The sequence below is a fragment of the Coenobita brevimanus genome, chromosome 77 (genome assembly GCF_032717465.1).
Source record: "Coenobita brevimanus isolate Jiangsu-jjx chromosome 77, ASM3271746v2, whole genome shotgun sequence".
In the NCBI taxonomy this organism is placed as follows: domain Eukaryota; kingdom Metazoa; phylum Arthropoda; class Malacostraca; order Decapoda; family Coenobitidae; genus Coenobita; species Coenobita brevimanus.
In genome coordinates this window covers 6,613,687-6,633,386 of record NC_137030.1, presented here as the reverse complement: position 1 = coordinate 6,633,386, position 19,700 = coordinate 6,613,687, and the positions used below count along the sequence as shown (strand labels likewise).

Below are 19,700 nucleotides of genomic sequence, written 5' to 3'. Positions count from 1 at the left end.
TCTTTGTAAATGTCCACTGTATATCAGTGTATTCTTCCCTATCCACTCAAAAATGCCACACATCATTCAGATACTTTTTTTTTTAACAGCTCACATAATTCTGTTATATGGGGAACAACTGGCAACTGTCACCTTACCTGTATAAACCTGAACAAGCTAGCTCTGGAACCCTACTCTCCTGATGGGACAGAAGACCTGGATGATGGATGAGTTCTTATGGGCGAAATTACTGAAGGTCTGAAAGGTGTGTGAATGACTGTGTGGACCGTTTAACTAGGCATTATTTCTTCTGTTTCCTTATTCTTATTCTACATCACTGCATCCCTTGGCACGAAAAATTCAGGATGATATCTATGTTGGCAGGTAAGTCCTCATAAGCTTATTACCAACTTAGATACCACTGATCAATCAAGTAGAAGTGGATCTTTTCTCCACAATCTTAGGTCTTTCCTTACAACTACCCTGAAGCTCTCCCAGCAGGATCTCACCCACTGTTTTCCTCAGTCTGCATCTGGGCATTCTTCCCTCCATTATTAAAAACTGTGAATGCTCCTCAACCAGCCTACCATTATGTCCAAACCATCTTAACCTACCGGTGCACAACCCTTATACAGGATCTCATATACTAAATCTCTCACTGCACACTACCCAGAGTTGTCAATGCTGCACTATTCTCCACCTGAATATCCCCAATTCTGTACTTTCCAGTGTCTGTATTCTCTTCTTTCCCTGGCCATGTCTTACTGCCATACTATAAGACTTAACATGTTTTCTAGTTCTGTTTGCATGCAAGGCAGAGCCCTACCATAGTCAGGAGAGGCAACAGTCCCCTAAACTCTTTCCACTCACTTCTCATTCAAGTAACTGAATTAGCATTTCTTCCTACAATAAATAAAACATCACATATCCCATTCAGTTATTATCCAAAACAATTCTTAAAATGTTTTATATCTATAGCCTGGATGCCGCCACAAACAGCACAAAAATTTTCACATCCTGCAGCTTTCCTTTGGCATTTCTTGTGAACTCATCTACTACAAACTTAACACAACAGAATTCTTTCCCCATTTTTGCACTCAGCAGAAGGCATGATATCCTGTCCTACATTACTTCCCTCACATCAGCTGACTATGACCTCCGTTTATTAGTACGGTACTGTATTAATTTTCAGTTCCATTGCTTCCATCATTTTACTTCTCACATTTCTCTCTAGCCCTCTGCATACTGTCAGCAATCACAGATGATACAACAACATATAAAAGTTCCCATGTTAGTAACTATTTGACAATGACCTAAGTGCCAGGATGACAGTAAAGGATTCAACACAGAACTGATGCATCTAGCTAAGGGAACTCCTTGCTTCACCCTCCATTCACTCTCACAGACAGCTGCCCCTTCATACTGTAGTTTCATCACTAACCTGTTTCCCACAGCCCATTTTTACTGTCACCCATGGGACTGTATTAAATGCTTTCCCCAAATCTACAAACACAGTAGCACAGTACAGTTTTCTTTTCTTTTATTTCTCTCTCTTGCATGTCTTGCTAGTTATTTTCTTTTTTGTCCTAGCCTTGTAGGCCTTATGCTTAATCACAACAAATTCCCCAATTCTACCTTTCTTCTAAGTATTAAAACACTATTTTCAGTGCTGTTCCCACTTCACAACTCCACCACAGTCACCATATACTGAGGGGTTCCCTTGACTTTTACTAGATTCTTCTTAAGAAGGTCCTAGCAATCATTAACATTTCCATGTATCCCATACTCATTAGCCACCTTCAGTAACCCAGACTAAGATTACTTTGTCTATCCCCCTTACTCTTTCAATTTCCACACCTCCCTCCACAACACAAAACTTCTTTACTTTCTCGCAGGACTTCTTAAGTCTGAGGTCTAGTAGTTCACCCTATTACACAAACTGTTTACCAAATGCATCTTTAACATCCCAGACCAACTTCCTGTTCCTTCTCCTGAGAGAGACAAATATCATCTGACTTTAGTTTCTATCAACTCTTGAGCTATCTAACATTTCCCTTCCAAAAATCATCTGACTTTAGTTTCTATCAAATCTTAAGCTATCTAACATTTCCCTTCCTAAACACAGTGCTACAGTACACACAATGAAGTTTGAGGCTGCTACATATTCTTATTATATATATATATATATATATATATATATATATATATATATATATATATATATATATACAGTATATGAATTAGGCAGCTACATTTTCTTATTTTAAAGAAAGTTATGAAAAGTCAGTTTTTTAAAAATGCAAGGAGCTGAGACATTTCTTAGGGAAGCCAACAAGTGAGATCAAACTTATATGCGAAGTAAGGAAATTCGGTGATTTAACCCGCTGCAAGCCAGCTATTTTTAGCCCTAGTCACGACCATTTTTCAACTTTTTTTTTTTTTTTTTTTTTGCCTAAAATGATAGATTTTGATGTGGAAACAACGAATTTTGCCATTAAAATGCTCATCGAGGCTCGGAAATCAGTTTTATTGAGTCCTGCATACTCGTGTACAGGTATAGCCCCTCTCTCACGCTCATCACATACGTGAGAGAAAGCCATTTTCTATGTAAGGTATACTCAGGTATTTATGCTGGGAAGGTATAGCAATGTTCAGTACACTTTTTTGATTACTTATTACAAGCATCTATCACAATTTGCGTGTCTTTCTCACTGTGAATACATTATCTTACACATACTTGAAGATAGGTACAACCTGACTTCATTATGTACAGTCCTGGCACTTACAAGAAGGTATTTACAACTTGACTTCATTACATACAGTCCTGGCACTTACAAGAAGGTATTTACAACTTGACTTCACTATATAGTCCTTACACTTACAAGAAAATATTTACAACTTACACTTACATGAAAATATTTACAAAATGCCTTCACTATGTACAGAACTGGGTGAGGCATACAGGGTGAGTGAGGCAGAGCGAGCGTGAGGGGGAGATCGAGTTAGTGTATGGCCTTGACAGCCTGGAGGATGGTAGAGGAACAGTTACCTTACATGCCTGCCAATTTTTACCTGCGAATCTTGAAAAATGCGATCACAGTAAAGTTTTTTATTTTAAACCGTTTTAAAATGGCACTGGCACTGGCCATGGAATTATGTCAGACCATTTTAAAACAGCACTGGCACATGGCAGGATAAGTGTTGAAGAGTGTCATTAGACAGACATGATCATATGGACAGAATGAATGCAGATACAGTGATGAAAAGGATAAACTGGGTTTAGGAGTGAGAAGAGGCATGGAAGGACAAGAAGATGGATGATATAATAAATGATCATGTGTGAATCCAAGGTATGGAAGCTGATGAAGCTAGGGAACTGATAGGTGAAAATGGTGGCTTATATTACACAGAGAAAAATACATGATACAGGTTTGGCATCCCTTCAAACATAATAACTGATCAGACAAGATTTTTAGCAGTTATTAAGTGCATCATACCATAGCAACAAACTCTCATCTCTTTTCTGTCCAGCTCTCTAATGCATGAGTTAACCATTACTCCCAGTTCTTCATGTATGCAACAGGTCAATTCTGGAACTGCCTTCCTCTGTATTCCCTACTGCCTATGACATTCAGTCTTGCTATTTATTACTGCAGTCAGGTGAGAGACTGACGAAGAGAGTGTATGTGAGTGAGGTGGAGGGGGGAAGAGGGAGGGGGAGGCCGAGGATGAGATGGAGGGATGGGGTGGAGAGGTATATGAGAGAGGGGGGTGTGAGCTGGGAGCAGGGCAGTGAAATGGCGGGGGACAGGGCGACTTGGAGGCGATTTGTTTGTGGCCACCCCAAACGGGATTGAGGCGTCTGGCAATAGATAGATAGATAGAGACTTCAACACTTCATTATAATGGCAATGAATCATGACTACTGAGCGATAAAGATGATACAGTGTTAAGGTTACACAACATGCATGGGATATGAACCACTGGGAACTCTTCCATTCACCTAGAGAATGATTAATTGGGGCTACCACTTGCTACACAAACTGGGAGCTGTATCTAAACAATTCGTTCCTATTTCTCAGAATGCATGGTGACTACAAGTTTCAAGAACTTTTTGGTGAGAGTGTACCTTGGAGATCAATTGTTAATGAAACCATGGCTTACACATGGAAGCACTGTCATTACTGTAAGCAGATGATTACAGTATTATTATAACTCTGACGGTGGTGATATACTGAACTGAACAGATGAGGTTTGCAATGAGACACACCTGGTAAGGGCAAGATACTTACTTTGTTGCTCTAGAATGGTACTATCTTGCAAGAGAATACAAAGCCATTTATATATCCTGTATTATCTTGTGGACTGAGCTGAGAATTTTTAAATTTTTAAAGTCTGAATGTAGAGCAAATTAATGTAAACCCCATTTCACTGGTTACTCTGCTGTTAAACCTTCCCATTTATCTGTTCCCTTTTATAGGTCTAGATACTTTTCACTGTGGTGGGTGGTGGCACTCACCATCCACTCACATAATATAGTGCTGCTTTGGGTGTCTGCCTTTTCCTCTCTTCCATCTTTCCTCTTCTGTCTTTCTTTTCTTCATTCTTTCCTTTTTCATCTGCCTAAGGGTGACTTTACACTCCCTCTTCTGTCTTTCTTTCCTTCATTTTTTCTTCTTCCTTCTGCCAATGGGTAACTCTACAGTACACCGAGTGACAAGCCTAATGGTTTCCTGTACACCAGGAAAACGATTACTATGCTGGGTAGTAACCATATAACCAAATTGTGGTACAGTACCTGTTGGTTTAGTGGGTATTTATGGTGCTCCAATTGGATTGAGGCTGTGTAGGTTTATATCCAAGGGATGGTTAGGGTTTATTGCTCATGTAATGCCACTCAGGGATGAGTGAGGCTGGTCACTCTCATCGTAAATGTCAGGACCAACTTGCAAAGACCCAGGTTCCTACGCTCCTTACGGAGTGACATAAGACTGATGATGGATGGATGGATACTTTTCATCCTATGTCAAAGAGAACTACAAAAGGATAGTGATGACAATAATTGATAATTACTACAGAACTCCACAGCAATACCAACCTTGAGTCCACAGTGGTACAAGTTTATGTGTAGTACCATATGTCACTTCATCCCAGCTGCAAGTCCAGTGTGGCAGTCCAGTCACGGATGGCAGATCATTTGGTGAAGTTGACAATCACCAGCAGCTGCAATCCTTCACTCCTGAAAACCATCCACACTACATTATTCACTGATACTTGTCATAAGAGAATAATGTACTCACATTTATCTGGCAACAAACATTTTATACAGTACAGTTAACCCTTGATTATCGCACATACTGTAATTGGTACCAGGCATGGTGTACCATAACAAAATTGCACCATAAAAAAAGCACAGAAACTATGGGATTTATCCATGAGATTTATCCTAACTGGTACCAGGCATCCCAAGTGCAATCCCAAAGTTTCCCTTTTACATCAATTTAGACTAGCAAAATATATACATACTGTTATGGTAAGAATCAGAAACACACACAGGCATGGTTAGATTAACAGAAAATTATGAAAAGGATATAATAAAGGAGCAACACATATTGTACCACAGAGAGACCTAAGATGGACCTGAAGTAAGGGGTGGGGACTTTTTTTTTTTTTTTTTTTTTTTTACTACAAAGAAGAAGGAACCAAAGGCCAGATTCCCACAAAATTGTTCCAAGAAAAAAAAAAAAAATCAAGGTCCTTTCATTCTCAGATGCCTGCATTAAAAAGACTGGAGGTCACAAACAATGAAAATAGAGACAGAGGAAGACAGTTCCAGAGGCGACCTGTTGCATACATGGAGTTGGACACAAAAGGGATGAGAGTTTGCTGCTAGATGGGTGCTGTGTGCTTGCCATAACTGTGGAGGGATACAAGCAGACAGCTCAGAGCAGCAATGACCATTAAAGGAGCATTAGAACAAGAGATAAAGATGCAACAGCCTGACGAAGAGACAGAGGTTGAAGCAAGATGGTAAGAGGAGGAGAGTTAATGAGATGAAAAGCCTTTGAGTCCACCTTGTTGAGAAGGGCTGTATGTGGGGAGCCTCCCCATACAGACTTGAACTCTACACAGGGTAAATAAAACCTCTGTATGAAGTCAACAACTGTGCAAGAGGTAAAGACGGCACAGAGTGGTTTCCACCACTTGGGATTAACTCTACAGTAGGGCCTATCTTTAAATCCCTCTAAGCCATCAGAAACCTCAGACACTGCACCAACATTGATGGCAGAAACCAGCTAACATGTGTGATAACAATGTTTTTAAGCCAAAAACTGCGTAATACCTGTGGGAGTGCAGATTTTCATTTTCCAATGATAACGAAAACTGGGTACTAGCCTATATAAAAATCAAATACTGTATTACTCACATATGTAGCTCATTAGGGGAGTTGAGGTCCATGACATACTCTGTACTGGACTCTGGTGCTGGTAGCCGTCTTGCATTGCTGCCATATGAGTGAATGCAACCACACTCTTTGATGACATTGCACACACACCTCCATCATGGTATAATCTGAAATGAGTATCGTAGCTACTTTAGCTACAAATGAAAACATTACATCATAAAGTAAATACTGTATCTGCAAAGCAAGGAAGAATTTCAAGTTGTGATATTCAGGGAGGAACTCTATTGTGGATAAATGAATTCATTCACCCATCCATCCACTTGTATACAGTACCATATACAAAAGGGCTACATTGTTTGTTTGTCCTTCAATCACACCCAAACCAAGGGCCAGAAACCCCCAGACCCATATACTGTACTGTATATTCTGAGGGTGACCCAAGGATTGGTGTAGGGGGTCAAAATTCAGATCTGGGTCACTTGAGGTTACTGGTACAGTGTGTTTGTCTTTTAGGTCCAGGCAATGCCGGGTACCCCTGCAGCCCAATTTTTGGCACAGAGACTCACATGACCTCCAATTCAGACAGAGGCTATGTCAGGTTGACCTCCAAGGTCATTTGAGGTCACTGGTCAGAGGTCATTTGAGGTCACTGGAAATACACGCTCAAACAACTGGACCTTGCAGCCTAATTTTTGGCATGGAGACTCGCATGACCTCCAATATGAACTCAAGCTATGTGAGGCTGACCTCCGAGTTCATTTGAGGTCACTGGTAACACACGCTCAAAGGACTGGAACCAGCAGCCCAATATTTGGCAAAGAGACTCACATGACCTCAAATTCAGACACAGGCTATATGAGCTTGACCTCTGAGGTCATCTGAGGTCACCAGTAATGGTAAACAAGTGCACACAAATACTGAGCATTAGTGTGTGAAAGCTGAAATGGAAATTCCTAGACCTCTTATAAACCCTCTTCAAAGGCATAAGAGGTACAAAGTCTTTCTGGAGTAAAAAGATAGATTGAACTAGAACAAATAAGATTACAGTGTTTGCCTTTTGGCTAGGGGCAACACCGGGTACTCCTGCTAGTACACTATTAAAAAACTAGTGCTTGCCCACAAAAATATGCAGAACTAATTAACTGCCTTCCCATCACAAAATATTTGTAAATACTGTTATCTCTGTTTTCATACTATCATGGAGCCCTCAATGACCAATTCTGATCAAAAGTAAAAAAAATTTTTTTTTTTGCATATTTTTGCGTGTCACAATTTCCAACAATTTCACACACATCGCATGCGATCACTAAAATTTTTGTTTGTTACTTTTCTGCTTCTCCCTGGACTAACTCCAACCTAATGTAAAAAGAATTTGTTATTATCTACTGTATTACCATTCTTGTGAAAGAAACAAACAAATGATATTTGCATATTTTTGCATCATGATTTCTGGCAATTTTGCACCAACGCATCGTGTGCCATCAAAAAAAAATCTTAGTTTGATATTTTTCTGACACTCCCTGGACTTACTCCAACCTATGCAAAAAGTAAGGGAACATCTATTACTGTTCTCATGAAAGAAATGAACAAACACAGACACAAACACATACAGCTTGACTTTCTTATTTAGATTCACTGTCCTGTCGGGACAGTAGTGGCTTGGGGCTAGATTATTCAGTCATGTCATTAAAGACTAACCATTCACTAACTGTTATGCTAGGTGTTTTTAGGGCAGCTTCCCGTCCTAGAAATGCCTGAATTGCAGTCAGGTTATTTTCTAGACTGGAGCTAGGATATACTATAAGAAGAACAGGGCACAAAAACTTGGAGCTACAACCATACAATTATGTTAAATTCTCAGATACAGAATGGGCAGACAATCCACACGATACTCTACACAAAGTCAATACACAGGCTGGGAAATAGGTTGTGTGTATCGCGCAGGATACAAGGGAGACACCATGCTCAGTTTGGGTAAATGGGTGATACACAGTTTCACAGTCCTTATACTGTATTTGTGCCTTGTTTCACTATGAGAGGGTAGGATATGGCCTTTCAGTGGGCACAGGGTGGATCTGCACAGTCTCAAGAGTTCTTATTCTGGCTCTGAACTTTATCTCTCACTAGCATAAAAGGGATATGCACTGTCACAAGAGTTCCTATTCTGGTACTGAACTTTACCTCTCACTTCCACAAGATGGACAGACACAGTCTCTGAATTTTGTCTCTCGCTTTCACTCTGTGGGGACTATGTATCACAATCACTGGTTGGTGGGCAAAGGGGAGGGGAGCCTGGGGACTCACAGGTGTCGGCCTGGCATTGGCGGAGTCTCTTCAGGAGTCTCTTCATCAAGCAGCCATGGGACAACTCCCAGGGGCGTCGCCTCTCGTCGTGGACTGCAGTTGGGCATGACGAAGGGCCCCTCACTATCGGGGCTAGGGACTGGGGTCTGGCCCTCAGGGCTGGGGCCAAACAGTCTTTGTAGGTGCTCCCGCAGGTGCCTGGTGGGAGAAGGGCGTCACCTCTGTCGAGGAGGGAAGAGGTCTCACCCCAGGGTACTGGGTTGCGCCATCGAGGGTCCGTCTGCTGCAGTCTCCTTCCTCCTGCTCCACCGTCAGGGTAGGGCTACGACGTCGCTCCCAGCAGGAGTCCGTCAGGCGTGCGTCTTCCCCGGGTGCCAGCTGTATGGAATACAACCCTGGGGACAACACAAGGCCTCTCCACCAGTCCTCTAGTTGGGAATTCTCCTTCTGGGGGCTGCCTCGATCTGGGTGGATAGAGGTGCGACCTACGCCACCACCGGTGGGTAGGGCTGAGTGCAGGTCGCCCTCATGTTGTGAAGTCACTGAGGGTGAGGGACTTTTATGACATCCCTTCCTGGTGCAGCTACAGGCCATTGCCGAGGTCCCTTGGGCACCAGGAGGAGGACACCAGGCCATCCCTTCCCTGTCGGTGCAGAGCTACAGGCCGTCACCGGGGCCCGACTTCACGACAGGACCACAGACAAAGTGCGACTACAGGCCGTCACTTGTCTATGGGCGAGGCTACAGGCCGTTGCCAGAGTCCCATGTGAAAGGTGACATGTAGGCGAGGAGCGGCTACAGGCCATCTCCTATCTACTGGTGTAACTACAGGCCGTCACCAGTGTTTTGCCCTCCGAGGCAACTGCAGAAGAAGAGGAGACGTACTGTTCTCTCCCCACATGCGGCTGCAGGCCATCACGGGCTCTGAAGGGGGGGTCAGCTGCACTTTGAGAGGCTACAGGCTGTCTCTTTTTGGGCGTGGCTACAGGCCGTTGCTTTAGTGTGAGGCTACAGGCCATCACGAGGGTGTGGCTACAGGCTGTCTCTTTTTGGGCGTGGCTACAGGCCGTCGCTTTAGTGTGAGGCTACAGGCCATCACGAGGGTGTGGCTACAGGCTGTCTCCTTATTAGAGCAGCTACAGGCTGTCTCTGGGTTTGTGCGGCTACCGGCCGTCACTAGGGCACAGCTACAGGCCGTTGCTTTATTAGAGCAGCTACAGGCTGCCTCTGGGTTTGTGCGGCTGCAGGCCATCACTGGGGTGCTGCTTGGAGTTGTGTTTTCAGCTCCACCTCGGTCCTGGCGAGGGCTGGCTCAGCCGGAAGGTAGTGCACTCAGACTTGGATGGTCATGCCGGGTGCATTCTAAGTAAGAGGGGCGCACAGCCCGGTGGGATTTATGTCCATATTGTACGGACATCGCGTGCGTGCCATATACCCCTCCGTGGTCACCTCCTGGGGGTGTAGTGGTGTCCTTAGTTGCCACGGCTGGTATTTCACTAACCACTGAGCACCATCAGCCTTTTTAATACACAAGGGAGAAGGAACTAAAGGTCACAAGTATTAAACCCCAATCCCTGACATGTAACCCTTTCCCACCAATGACATATTTCTTAAGTTGCTCTTGAATCCTGAGATGTAACAACTGATTACTGGTAAAGTATTACCTTGTCGTACAGAAGTGCTATGGTGATCACTGACCAAAGTTGTCCTGCTGCTCACCATCCTTTTTTTGGGGGTCAGGGAGAGTGAAATACCCACCGCAAGGGGAGGCCACGGACAGGGTGATGAAACGCCCACCCCCAAGGAGGAACTACAGACAGGGTGGCGCAACATCCACCCCAGGGAGAGACCATGGGGTGGCGCATAGAGTGCGTGGAGGGCCTGGGACAGACGGTCCTATGTCCCCCGCCACCATGCACCCCTCTTCCCCTCAATAAGACCCAACGAGAGGTACAGTAGTGCACCAACTTTTGCTACAGCAGGATTCGTGGAATCCACTTTCGCGGCATACACCAAATATTCCCTAACTTCCACTTTCGCTTGAAAAAAATCGATTTTCGCGCACAAATCTTGGGTTTGGAACAATATTTTGAACTTTGAATTTCCTGCACCGCCCGCCCGCAACCCACCGCCATCTTGAATGACGTCATGTCAACACTCTGTCCACTCATTCCCGCCATTGTGTATGAGCGTGCTAGCTCCATTGTGTTGGATTCTCACGGTTCAATGGCCTCTACTATACCTGATAGTGTGGGGAAAGGGCCTGGTGGTATGGGGGGAGAGCCTGGTGGTGTGGGGGGAGGGCCGGGAGGCAGTGGTGGTGATAAAAAGTGGCCAGGACATTCAAAGTCGGGAGGAAAGGCCAATACGTCTGGCGTGGCTAAATAAGCCCACCACGCGCCTCGGATACTTACCCCCAACATCCATTAAACACCTCAACCTGGTCTCTGTGGTATGTTTCTCCTCATATAATGTGTACTGTACAGTTTTTATTGTTTGTATCTCACAATGCAATGTACAATAGTGATTTGATGTACTGTATTGCAAGTGAAAATGAAAATCTGATGTTACTTTAGGATAACCGGGAACCAATTAGCCTTTTTGCCTTAAAGACAATGCCCCAACTTTCACTAATTCCACTTTCGCGCATTATTTTTGGACCCAATTAGGTGCGAAAATTGGTGCCCCACTGTATGCCGCGCTGGTACACTACTCTCCAGCCACACCAGCACTTGCCAGGATCAGGGTGGGACTTGTACTCATACAGTCTCAGGTAGCACTGCTACAACAGCCACCGTCCGCGTCAGGAAGAAGTCGGCCACCGTACGCTTTCCAGCTACTTCCCCCTGAAGGACTGCAGCAACAGCCTCTCTCCACACCAGGGAAGGGTTGGCCACCGTACACCCTTCACCTGCAGCTTCCACTGGGAACAGCACCGCAATGACGGCCACCTACCACACTGGGGAGAGATCAGCCGCCATATGTCTCGGCTGTGACCCCAGAGAAGGGCAGAACCGCGGCAACAGCCACCGTCCGCGCCGGGGAAGGATTGGCTACTGTCCGTCCTTCATCTGTCGCCTATGCAGGGAGCAGGGCTGCAGTGCTAGCCACTGTCCGCACCGGGGAAGGGTCAGACACTATACACTCTTCACCTGCTGTCCCAGGGGTTAATGGAACCCTGGCAACAGCCACCATACGTGCCAGGGGGAGATCAGCCACCGTACTTCCCTCGTCTGCTACCCGTGACGCCCCTCATGGAGGACGTCCCTTGCTTGCCTCACCCATCCAGAGGCCGAGCGGGACACCCTTCTCTCTCTCCCCACAGAGGCAGTTCCCCAGCGGAGTTGCAGCTGGAGGAGATCTGGCGAGGCCCCGTGGTGAGTCTGAGGACCCGTGTGCGCAGCCAGTGCCCTGACAATGCCCCTCGCTGTCGGACTCCAGAAGAAAAGGACGCCACAGGCAACCCCTGACAGCGGCTCGACCTGAGCGAGACTGCAGCCCTCAGGACTCCGGGGCACGACCTCCCCAGCCCCATCAGCAAGCAGTCCTCCTCCAGGAGCGGGTGCAAAACAAGCGTTCTTGCTCACCCTGTTTGGCCCCAGTCCCGAGGGCCAACCCTCCCATCGAGGCCCCACCAGGGAAGGGCCTCCCTCCACACTGCCCAGCAGCCCACTCCAGACGACCCGGCCCCTGGCAGTAGTCCCATGCCTCCTGCGGGAAGGCACACCTGACGAGACCCCTCCCACACCTGTGCTAAGCCCAAGTCCCCAGCAGCCCAAACCAGAGTCCTCCTGTCTTATTGTGTATTTAATCTGTACAGTGTGTTGTTAAGCTTGGATTAAGTACTGTGCTGACTTTAAGGTAATATACGTGTAATGTTGGTTGGCCCGAGTTTTTATGCCCTGTTCCTCTAGTTGCATGCTCTAGACCCGGTCTCGAAGGGAACCCCAGATCAGTCGCTCGTGTTCAGAGGACAAGAAGTTGGCCTCTGAACACGTAGCATAACAGAGGGTACGGTACGGTGGGACGCTTGTATAACCAGGAAGATCCATTTCGCGGTAACATCAGTGCTACCACATGAAGGCGTTCGTCTCCAACACCAAAAACATATCTACCTAGTATAAGCCTAGAAATTATATTATCCAGTCCTCAAAAATCACATGAAAATACAATCAAAACTCCTAAAAGAAATTTAAGTACTCACACCAGTTTTAAATGTACAAAACAGAGAAAAGTATTTTAGTAAACATGAGAGACTTCTAACCTACAATATGGCGACGGTTTGTGACCCAGAAAGGGTCTCTAGCGACGGTAAGGCGAAGTATGAAAAGAATTTCACGAGTTCGATCATATCGTCAGTCATTTAATTATAACACAGAGATTCTGTATTTATTCAGAAAATTTTTGTCCAATTTTCACCTGATTGCTTATGGAATATATTAATGATAATATCATTATTATATGTAAGGTTGGATTTACACTTAGCGAAAGAACGCGAGCACTGCCGAGCAAGCATTCAAACGTCCGCGTTTATGGCAGTACAGTATACGAGTAGGCTCCCATAGAAATTATTTCTTCTTCTGAGACCTCCAGTAGAAGAAGGCTTTAGTATTCCCACTGCAGGGTCTGCAGGGATGGGTATGACAAGATTAGCGCGGATGTTGGTGGGATGCATATTTCCGATGTCTATTGCACTAGGAGAAATTAGAACCAATCAGCGAACGCAATGAGTGCGGTGCTGGGAGGAGGGTCTAATCAGCTATCCCCAAACAAGTAAGGAACACTGATTTAATGGTCAACTTGCTCCTTTTGTGGACAGATATAGGAGGTTAGGTTAGTGCCTTGTCACTCTGCGCCAATCCGATTTTACCGTATTTGCCGAAAGAGCTGTGTGGCAAGATCCACTACCTTCTTTTGTTGTATAAGTAGTCTGTACACCTTTACAAGAATAAATATGATAAAACCAAATCAAAATCGGTTAATGATTGCCGATTCGGCATATCGTCGCACCGCTCCCGAAGGGAAGGTGATGTTACTGCACAGAGTGCATGATAACATGAATGTGCTCTGTAGCTTGCATCTTAACCACTGTGGACTATGTGTATGGTACAATAAAGATTATTTGCACATTTTTAGAGAGTATAACCTTTGCGAGTCTGACACTTGATTATCGTTAATTTTATTGAGAAGTATTTTGGCCTTGTAAACACTGTATTCGAATATCAATATTGAGTTAATCATAGTCTGCCTAGAATGCACAGCCATTTGAAGATGTAGGGTTTTATGTAGATCAATATCACACTAAGAGTTTTTATTTTCTCAATTACAGGATGTGAATGAAGGAGTCATATACAATAATTTTACAAGGGAAAAGAAACTTTAAGCAAAAGTCGGAGCCACGCAACGGGACGAGGCTTCATCATCAACACAGGTGAGACTATTCTGTAGCACTTGTGTTACCTTACCTGTCATCTCCAGTCTAGTCATCGCCAGTCGAGGTGGGGGACTGATAAGGGTAGGAAGTTCAGGTGTGCTCTTGTAATTTCAGAGCATGGTAAGTGTTCAAGTAGCCCAAAAATACGATCATCTTTTCCGTTCAGTTGGCATTGCAAATAATAGATGTACTAACGTAAAAATTAGTTTGTTACTCAGAACGAAGCTCGATACAAACAGAAGAAAACTATTTACCTGTAATGAATCTTTGTCCAGAGTACTCATCATCAAGTTAACTGTATAGGCTATAACTTTAACATAGTGTTGAAAACGGAGGAAATTATACGTGTTCACAACTTGGCCCAGATTTTTGCCCCTCTTTAGCTTTCATCATGTACTTCACTGGCAGAAAAAAGACAGTTCCACAGCTCCACATCCTTTCCATAGCACTTCATCATGATTAGCACTATATTCAGTGGTATTTCGTATTTACACCTAACTCACTAACAAGAAAATGGGCTAACTCACCTTATAGTTTATGCAATTCTAAGCCTTTTTTTCTTCTATGGCACTTCTATCATAAATCAACTGTTGATGAGTTCTGCAGTATATATTGTTTTTATTTTCAATGGGAGACAGCCATATTTCCCCTGTGTTCGTTTGTGTGTGTTATGTGTATGGGTGGATAAAGCGCATGCTTTGCACATGTTTCAGCCAATAACAAAGTAGGATTTCAAACGCCCCACGGTAGGGCCCGCACCCCACAGGATTTGAAAGTCAGTTCGTCTCCAGCCATGAACTGAGAAGGCTGCAAGATTAATTAATTCTGGAACTCTGAACTGGTAGGTAAAGGCATTATTTCGTATATCTATCTATCTATTGCCAGACCCCTCAATCCCGTTTGGGGTGGCCACAAACAAATCACCTCCAAGTCGCCCTGTCCCCTGCCATTTCACTGCCCTGCTTCCAACTCACACCCCCCTCTCTCATATACCTCTCCACCCCATCCCTCCATCTCATCCTCGGCCTCCCCCTCCCTCTTCCTCCCTCCACCTCACTCACATACACTCTCTTTGTCAGTCTTTCACCCTCCATCCTCTCCGCATGACCAAACCACCTCAGTGTGTTCCTCATAACGCTTCCTATCACATCCACATCCACACCACAACGCTCCTTTGTATCCTCGTTCGTCAGCCTGTCTCTCCATGTGACTCCACAGGCTCCTCTTAAATAACTCATTTCCACTGCTCTCACTCTTGACTTGTGTCCTTCCAACAACGTCCAAGCTTCACTTCCATACGTTAAGAGTTGGTATCACAATACTGTCATGTAGTAACTTTTTCACTTCCATGCTCACTTCCCTGTTGCTTATCACTGCTTTCAAAGAACCAGCAACCTTTCTTCCCTGCTGTACCCTTTCAAGCACTTCACCCTCCAAACCTCCATCCTTACTCATCACACTACCCAAGTACAGTACTTAAACGTACTCACATTTTCCAATTCCTCGCCATCCAACCTTGCTGTACATTCACTGACTTCACCTCTCTCAAAGACCATCACTTTACTCTTCTCTACATTCACCTTTAGATTCCGTTTCTTACACACTCTCCCAAACTCATCCACCAAGCCTTGCAGCTCCCCTTCGTCTTCACTCAGCAACACAGTATCATCTGCAAACAACAATACAGGGAGTTTCCAAACACTATCCTCTCTCACCAGGACCACTCCAACATCCACTACCCTACCTTGTACCTCTTTTATTACCCCATCCATGTACAGATTGAACAACCATGGAGACATGACACATCCCTGTTTCAACCCAACTTTCAAAGAGAAAAATTCACTTAGTTCACCATCCACATGCACTGCAGCCTTTGCACCATCATACATACTCTTCACAGCATTCAACAACTTCCCATCTACTCCATATAGTCTTAACACTTTCCACAATTCTTGTCTATCCACCCTGTCATATGCTTTCTCCAAATCCATGGACGCCGCATACAACTTCTTTCCCTTCTCTAGAAACTTTTCCACTAAAGATCTGAGAATGAATATCTGATCTACACAACCTCTTCCCTTCCTAAAGCCTCCCAGTTCTTCTCCAACTAATTTCTCTGTTCTTTCTCTAACTCTGTCAATAAGTATCCTACCATACACTTTTCCTATTATACTAAGAAGACAAATGCCCCTATGATTACCACACACTTCTTTTTTCCCCTTTTCCTTTGTACAAGGGAATAATTATACCTGACTTCCAATCCTCTGGGATTCTACCTTCCTCCCAGGCCAATCTGCACATCTTCCACATCCATTCTACTACTATCTCTCCCCCATGCTTCAGTATTTCACCACACACTCCATCAATTCCTGGGGCTTTCCCCGATTTAACTTTCTTCATTGCTTCCACAAATTCTATCCTACTGATTTCTTCCTGTCATCTCACCTCCCTCCTTCTCCCAGCCATTCCCCAGACGCTTATACTCGCATTACTTCCATCCTCTATGTTCAACAATTCCTTAAAGTGTTCTCTCCATCTGCTCACTTTTTCTCCCTTCTCCACTAGTAATCTACTATTTTTATCTTTCACTCCCCTGCTAACTTCACTTCCACCCTGTCTTACTCTTTTCACCTCATTCCAGAACATTTTCTTACAGTCCCTCCACTTTACACTCAAATTCCTTCCAAATTCCTCATCCACTCTCTTCTTACTCTCTCTTACTAATCTTTTCACCTCTCTCTTCCTTTCTACATATAACTCTCTCTTCCGCCTCTCAACTTCTTCCACGTCCCTACTTCTCATCCATTCATTGTATGCTTTCTTCTTTTGTGCCACAGCCTGTCTCACCTCTTCAGTCCACGATGCTGTTCCTTGCACCCCCCTCCGTCTTCTCTTCCTTCCACACACCACATCACATGCTGCACATATTTCTTCTGTAAATATCCTACACACACCTTCCACGTCTCCCATCTGCTCCAATGCATATTTGCCCAATCGTTCCTCCACTTCTCTCTTATACTCAGCCTTTTTCTCATCCTCTTGTGTTTACACCCAGTTAAGTTAGGTTAGATGAGGTTTGGTTAATATCAGGATGGGGTCTGAGGGGCAAAGCCCCTCAGTTAGGAAGCACAGCCAGGGCTGGGGGGTCTGGGGGGCAAAGCCCCCCAGTTAGGAAACACAAACTCCCTTAGAAACTTATAATTATATTTTTCCGAAGGATTTTAGTGTTTTTCGTTTGAATTTGATACCAGTTTCAGTTGGAAATGACTCGTTTTTGTGTGTTTCCCCCACCCAAAACCCTGCCTCCCCATAGGTCCCTCATTATTCTTGGGGAGGGGGAGGGACCGCAAGAAAAAGTGATTTCCGACAGAAATGATTACCGGTATCAGATTCAAACGAAAAGCACAAAAATCCTTCGGAAAAATATAATTTTAAGCTTCTTTGGGAGTTGGGTGTAAATATGAAAATTTACCATATATTCTACGTATCTATCTATAGCCAGATGCCATAATCCCTTGTTTGTTATTGGGTTAGTTGTTTTATGGGGAGGGGCACTGACCCTCTGCCAACCCTCTTGTTGAAGTGTAGGGAACACATGTGGGTTGGTTATATGCTTGCCACCCAGTGTTGTAAATGGCTATATACCGTAAATGTTTTGATACCGTTATATGTTGTAACAAATGAGCTTTCAAGGTGGAGAGTTGTTACAATCTAGTGCAGTCAAAATACAGCCTGTATTTCAGTTTGAAGGTTCAAGAACAAAATGCCAAAATTATCCTGTACAATAATTGTATAGGTGCATTTTAAATTGATTTTTTTACATTCTTCAACAAAGCCTACCAAACAGACCTAAGTTAAGCAAGCCGTGAGCCATATTCTCCTTGCTATATGACTTCATCACACCTCTTCCTTACTGGTTTATGTCTATAGATTGTTGTTGTTGCATAACCATGGCCCATTTGGCAGACAAACCTGTCAACCACAGATAAACAACTTCTTCTCTAAGGCTGTCCTGCAGGTGCAGTACAGTACATTGTATAGGGAATCAGTGCCTCACCAGGATTGGACCAAGATCCTTCTCCATGACAAGGCAGAGAGAAATTTGAGGAGCTTTGCCTCCTGAGTGGACATCACAGTTGCTTCACCCAGGGTTCACAGCGCCATCACGTGTAGGCTCCTCGTCAGCACCTCTGCAATTTGTAAAGGCCCATAATATGAAGGCTTGTAATTTCATCAGCTAAGGAGGCTCCCTAGTACCTCTTCTTTACCCGGTACCTGTTTATTTCTGCATATGGCACGCTGATAATTTGTTATTGTTATGCAAGCTGTACCCATGTCAGAAAGGTAGAATCAATATAGAAGCAAATAATAATCTGTACTAAGCTACAGAAGTAAGTGCTCATGTTGAAAAGGTAGAATTAACGTAAAAGCAAATAATAATCTATGTTATGCTATGGAAGTAAAGAAGTCATTGCATGACAGTATTATGATTCATGCTTTAATGTATGAATGTTAAGCATCAACCATGTTGGAAGGAGACAAGTCAAGAATGAGACCAATAGAAATGAATTAAGAGGAACATTTGGAGCTATGTGGAGAGACAGGCAGACTAATGAAGGAGCTTTGTGGTGTTGGTGTGGATGTGACTGAATTTTGGGGGCGCTCACCATCCACTCACTCGATGTAGTGCCGCTGTTGGGTGTCTGCCCTTTCCTCTCCTCCATCCTTCTTTCCTTCCATCCTCTTCTGTCGTTCGTTCCTTCATTCTTTCCTTTTTCATCTGCCTACAGGTGACTTTACACTCCTTCATCTGTCTTTCTTTCCTTCGTTCTTTCCTCTTCCTTCTGCCTGTGGGTGACTCTGCACTAAGTGACAAGCCAAAAGGTTTCCTGTATGCCAGGAAACCATTTACTACACTGGCTGGTAACCATATAACCAAATTTTGGTGCCTGGTGGTTTAGTGGGTAATTATTTTGCTCCAACTGGATTGAGCCGGTAAAGGTTTATATACAAAGGGTGGTTAGGGTTGATCGCTCATGTAATGCTACTCAGGGATGAGTGAGGCTGGTCACTCTCATCTTAAATGCTGGGACCAACTGCCTAGCCCCAGGCTTCTATGCTCCTTATGGGACAATGTAGGATTGGATGATGGATGAATGGATGGCTTCTGTGATGATTTGGCCATATGGAAAGGATGGAGAATGAGATGCTTACCAGATGAGTGTAGAGTATGTGAGTGAGTTGGAGAGGGGGAGGGGGTAGGGGGAGACTGAGGATGAGGTGGAGGAATAGGATGGACAGATATAGCCCATGAGAGAAGGGTACTGGTATGAGTTGGGTGGAGGGCAGCCTCATGGCAGAGGACATGGTGACATGGAGGAAATTTGTTTGTGGTCACTCTTTACTGGATTAAGGCATCTGGCTATAGGTAGATAAATAGACAGACCAAGCTAAGCAAACCACCAAGGAAAAAGTGTTAGTAAGTTATCTATATGGTACCAGTAAGAATGCGATCCTAGGTTTAGTTATCAAAATGTAACTCAGACTTAGTGTACTGGGATATGCATCTCGGAGTCT

The 19,700-nt window shown here is 44.3% G+C and overlaps 1 protein-coding gene across 1 annotated transcript in view; it reads left to right on the top strand.

Annotated features, from left to right (window-relative positions):
- Window positions 1-11,629: 11,629 nt before the first annotated feature.
- The window catches only part of CROT (Carnitine O-octanoyltransferase), a 74,933-nt gene continuing 66,862 nt past the window's right edge, over window positions 11,630-19,700 (top strand). Inside the window, exon 1 of the mRNA XM_080279168.1 lies at window positions 11,630-11,818. Coding sequence (XP_080135294.1) covers window positions 11,630-11,818 — 189 coding nt within the window. The remainder of the gene's footprint in view (window positions 11,819-19,700) is intronic.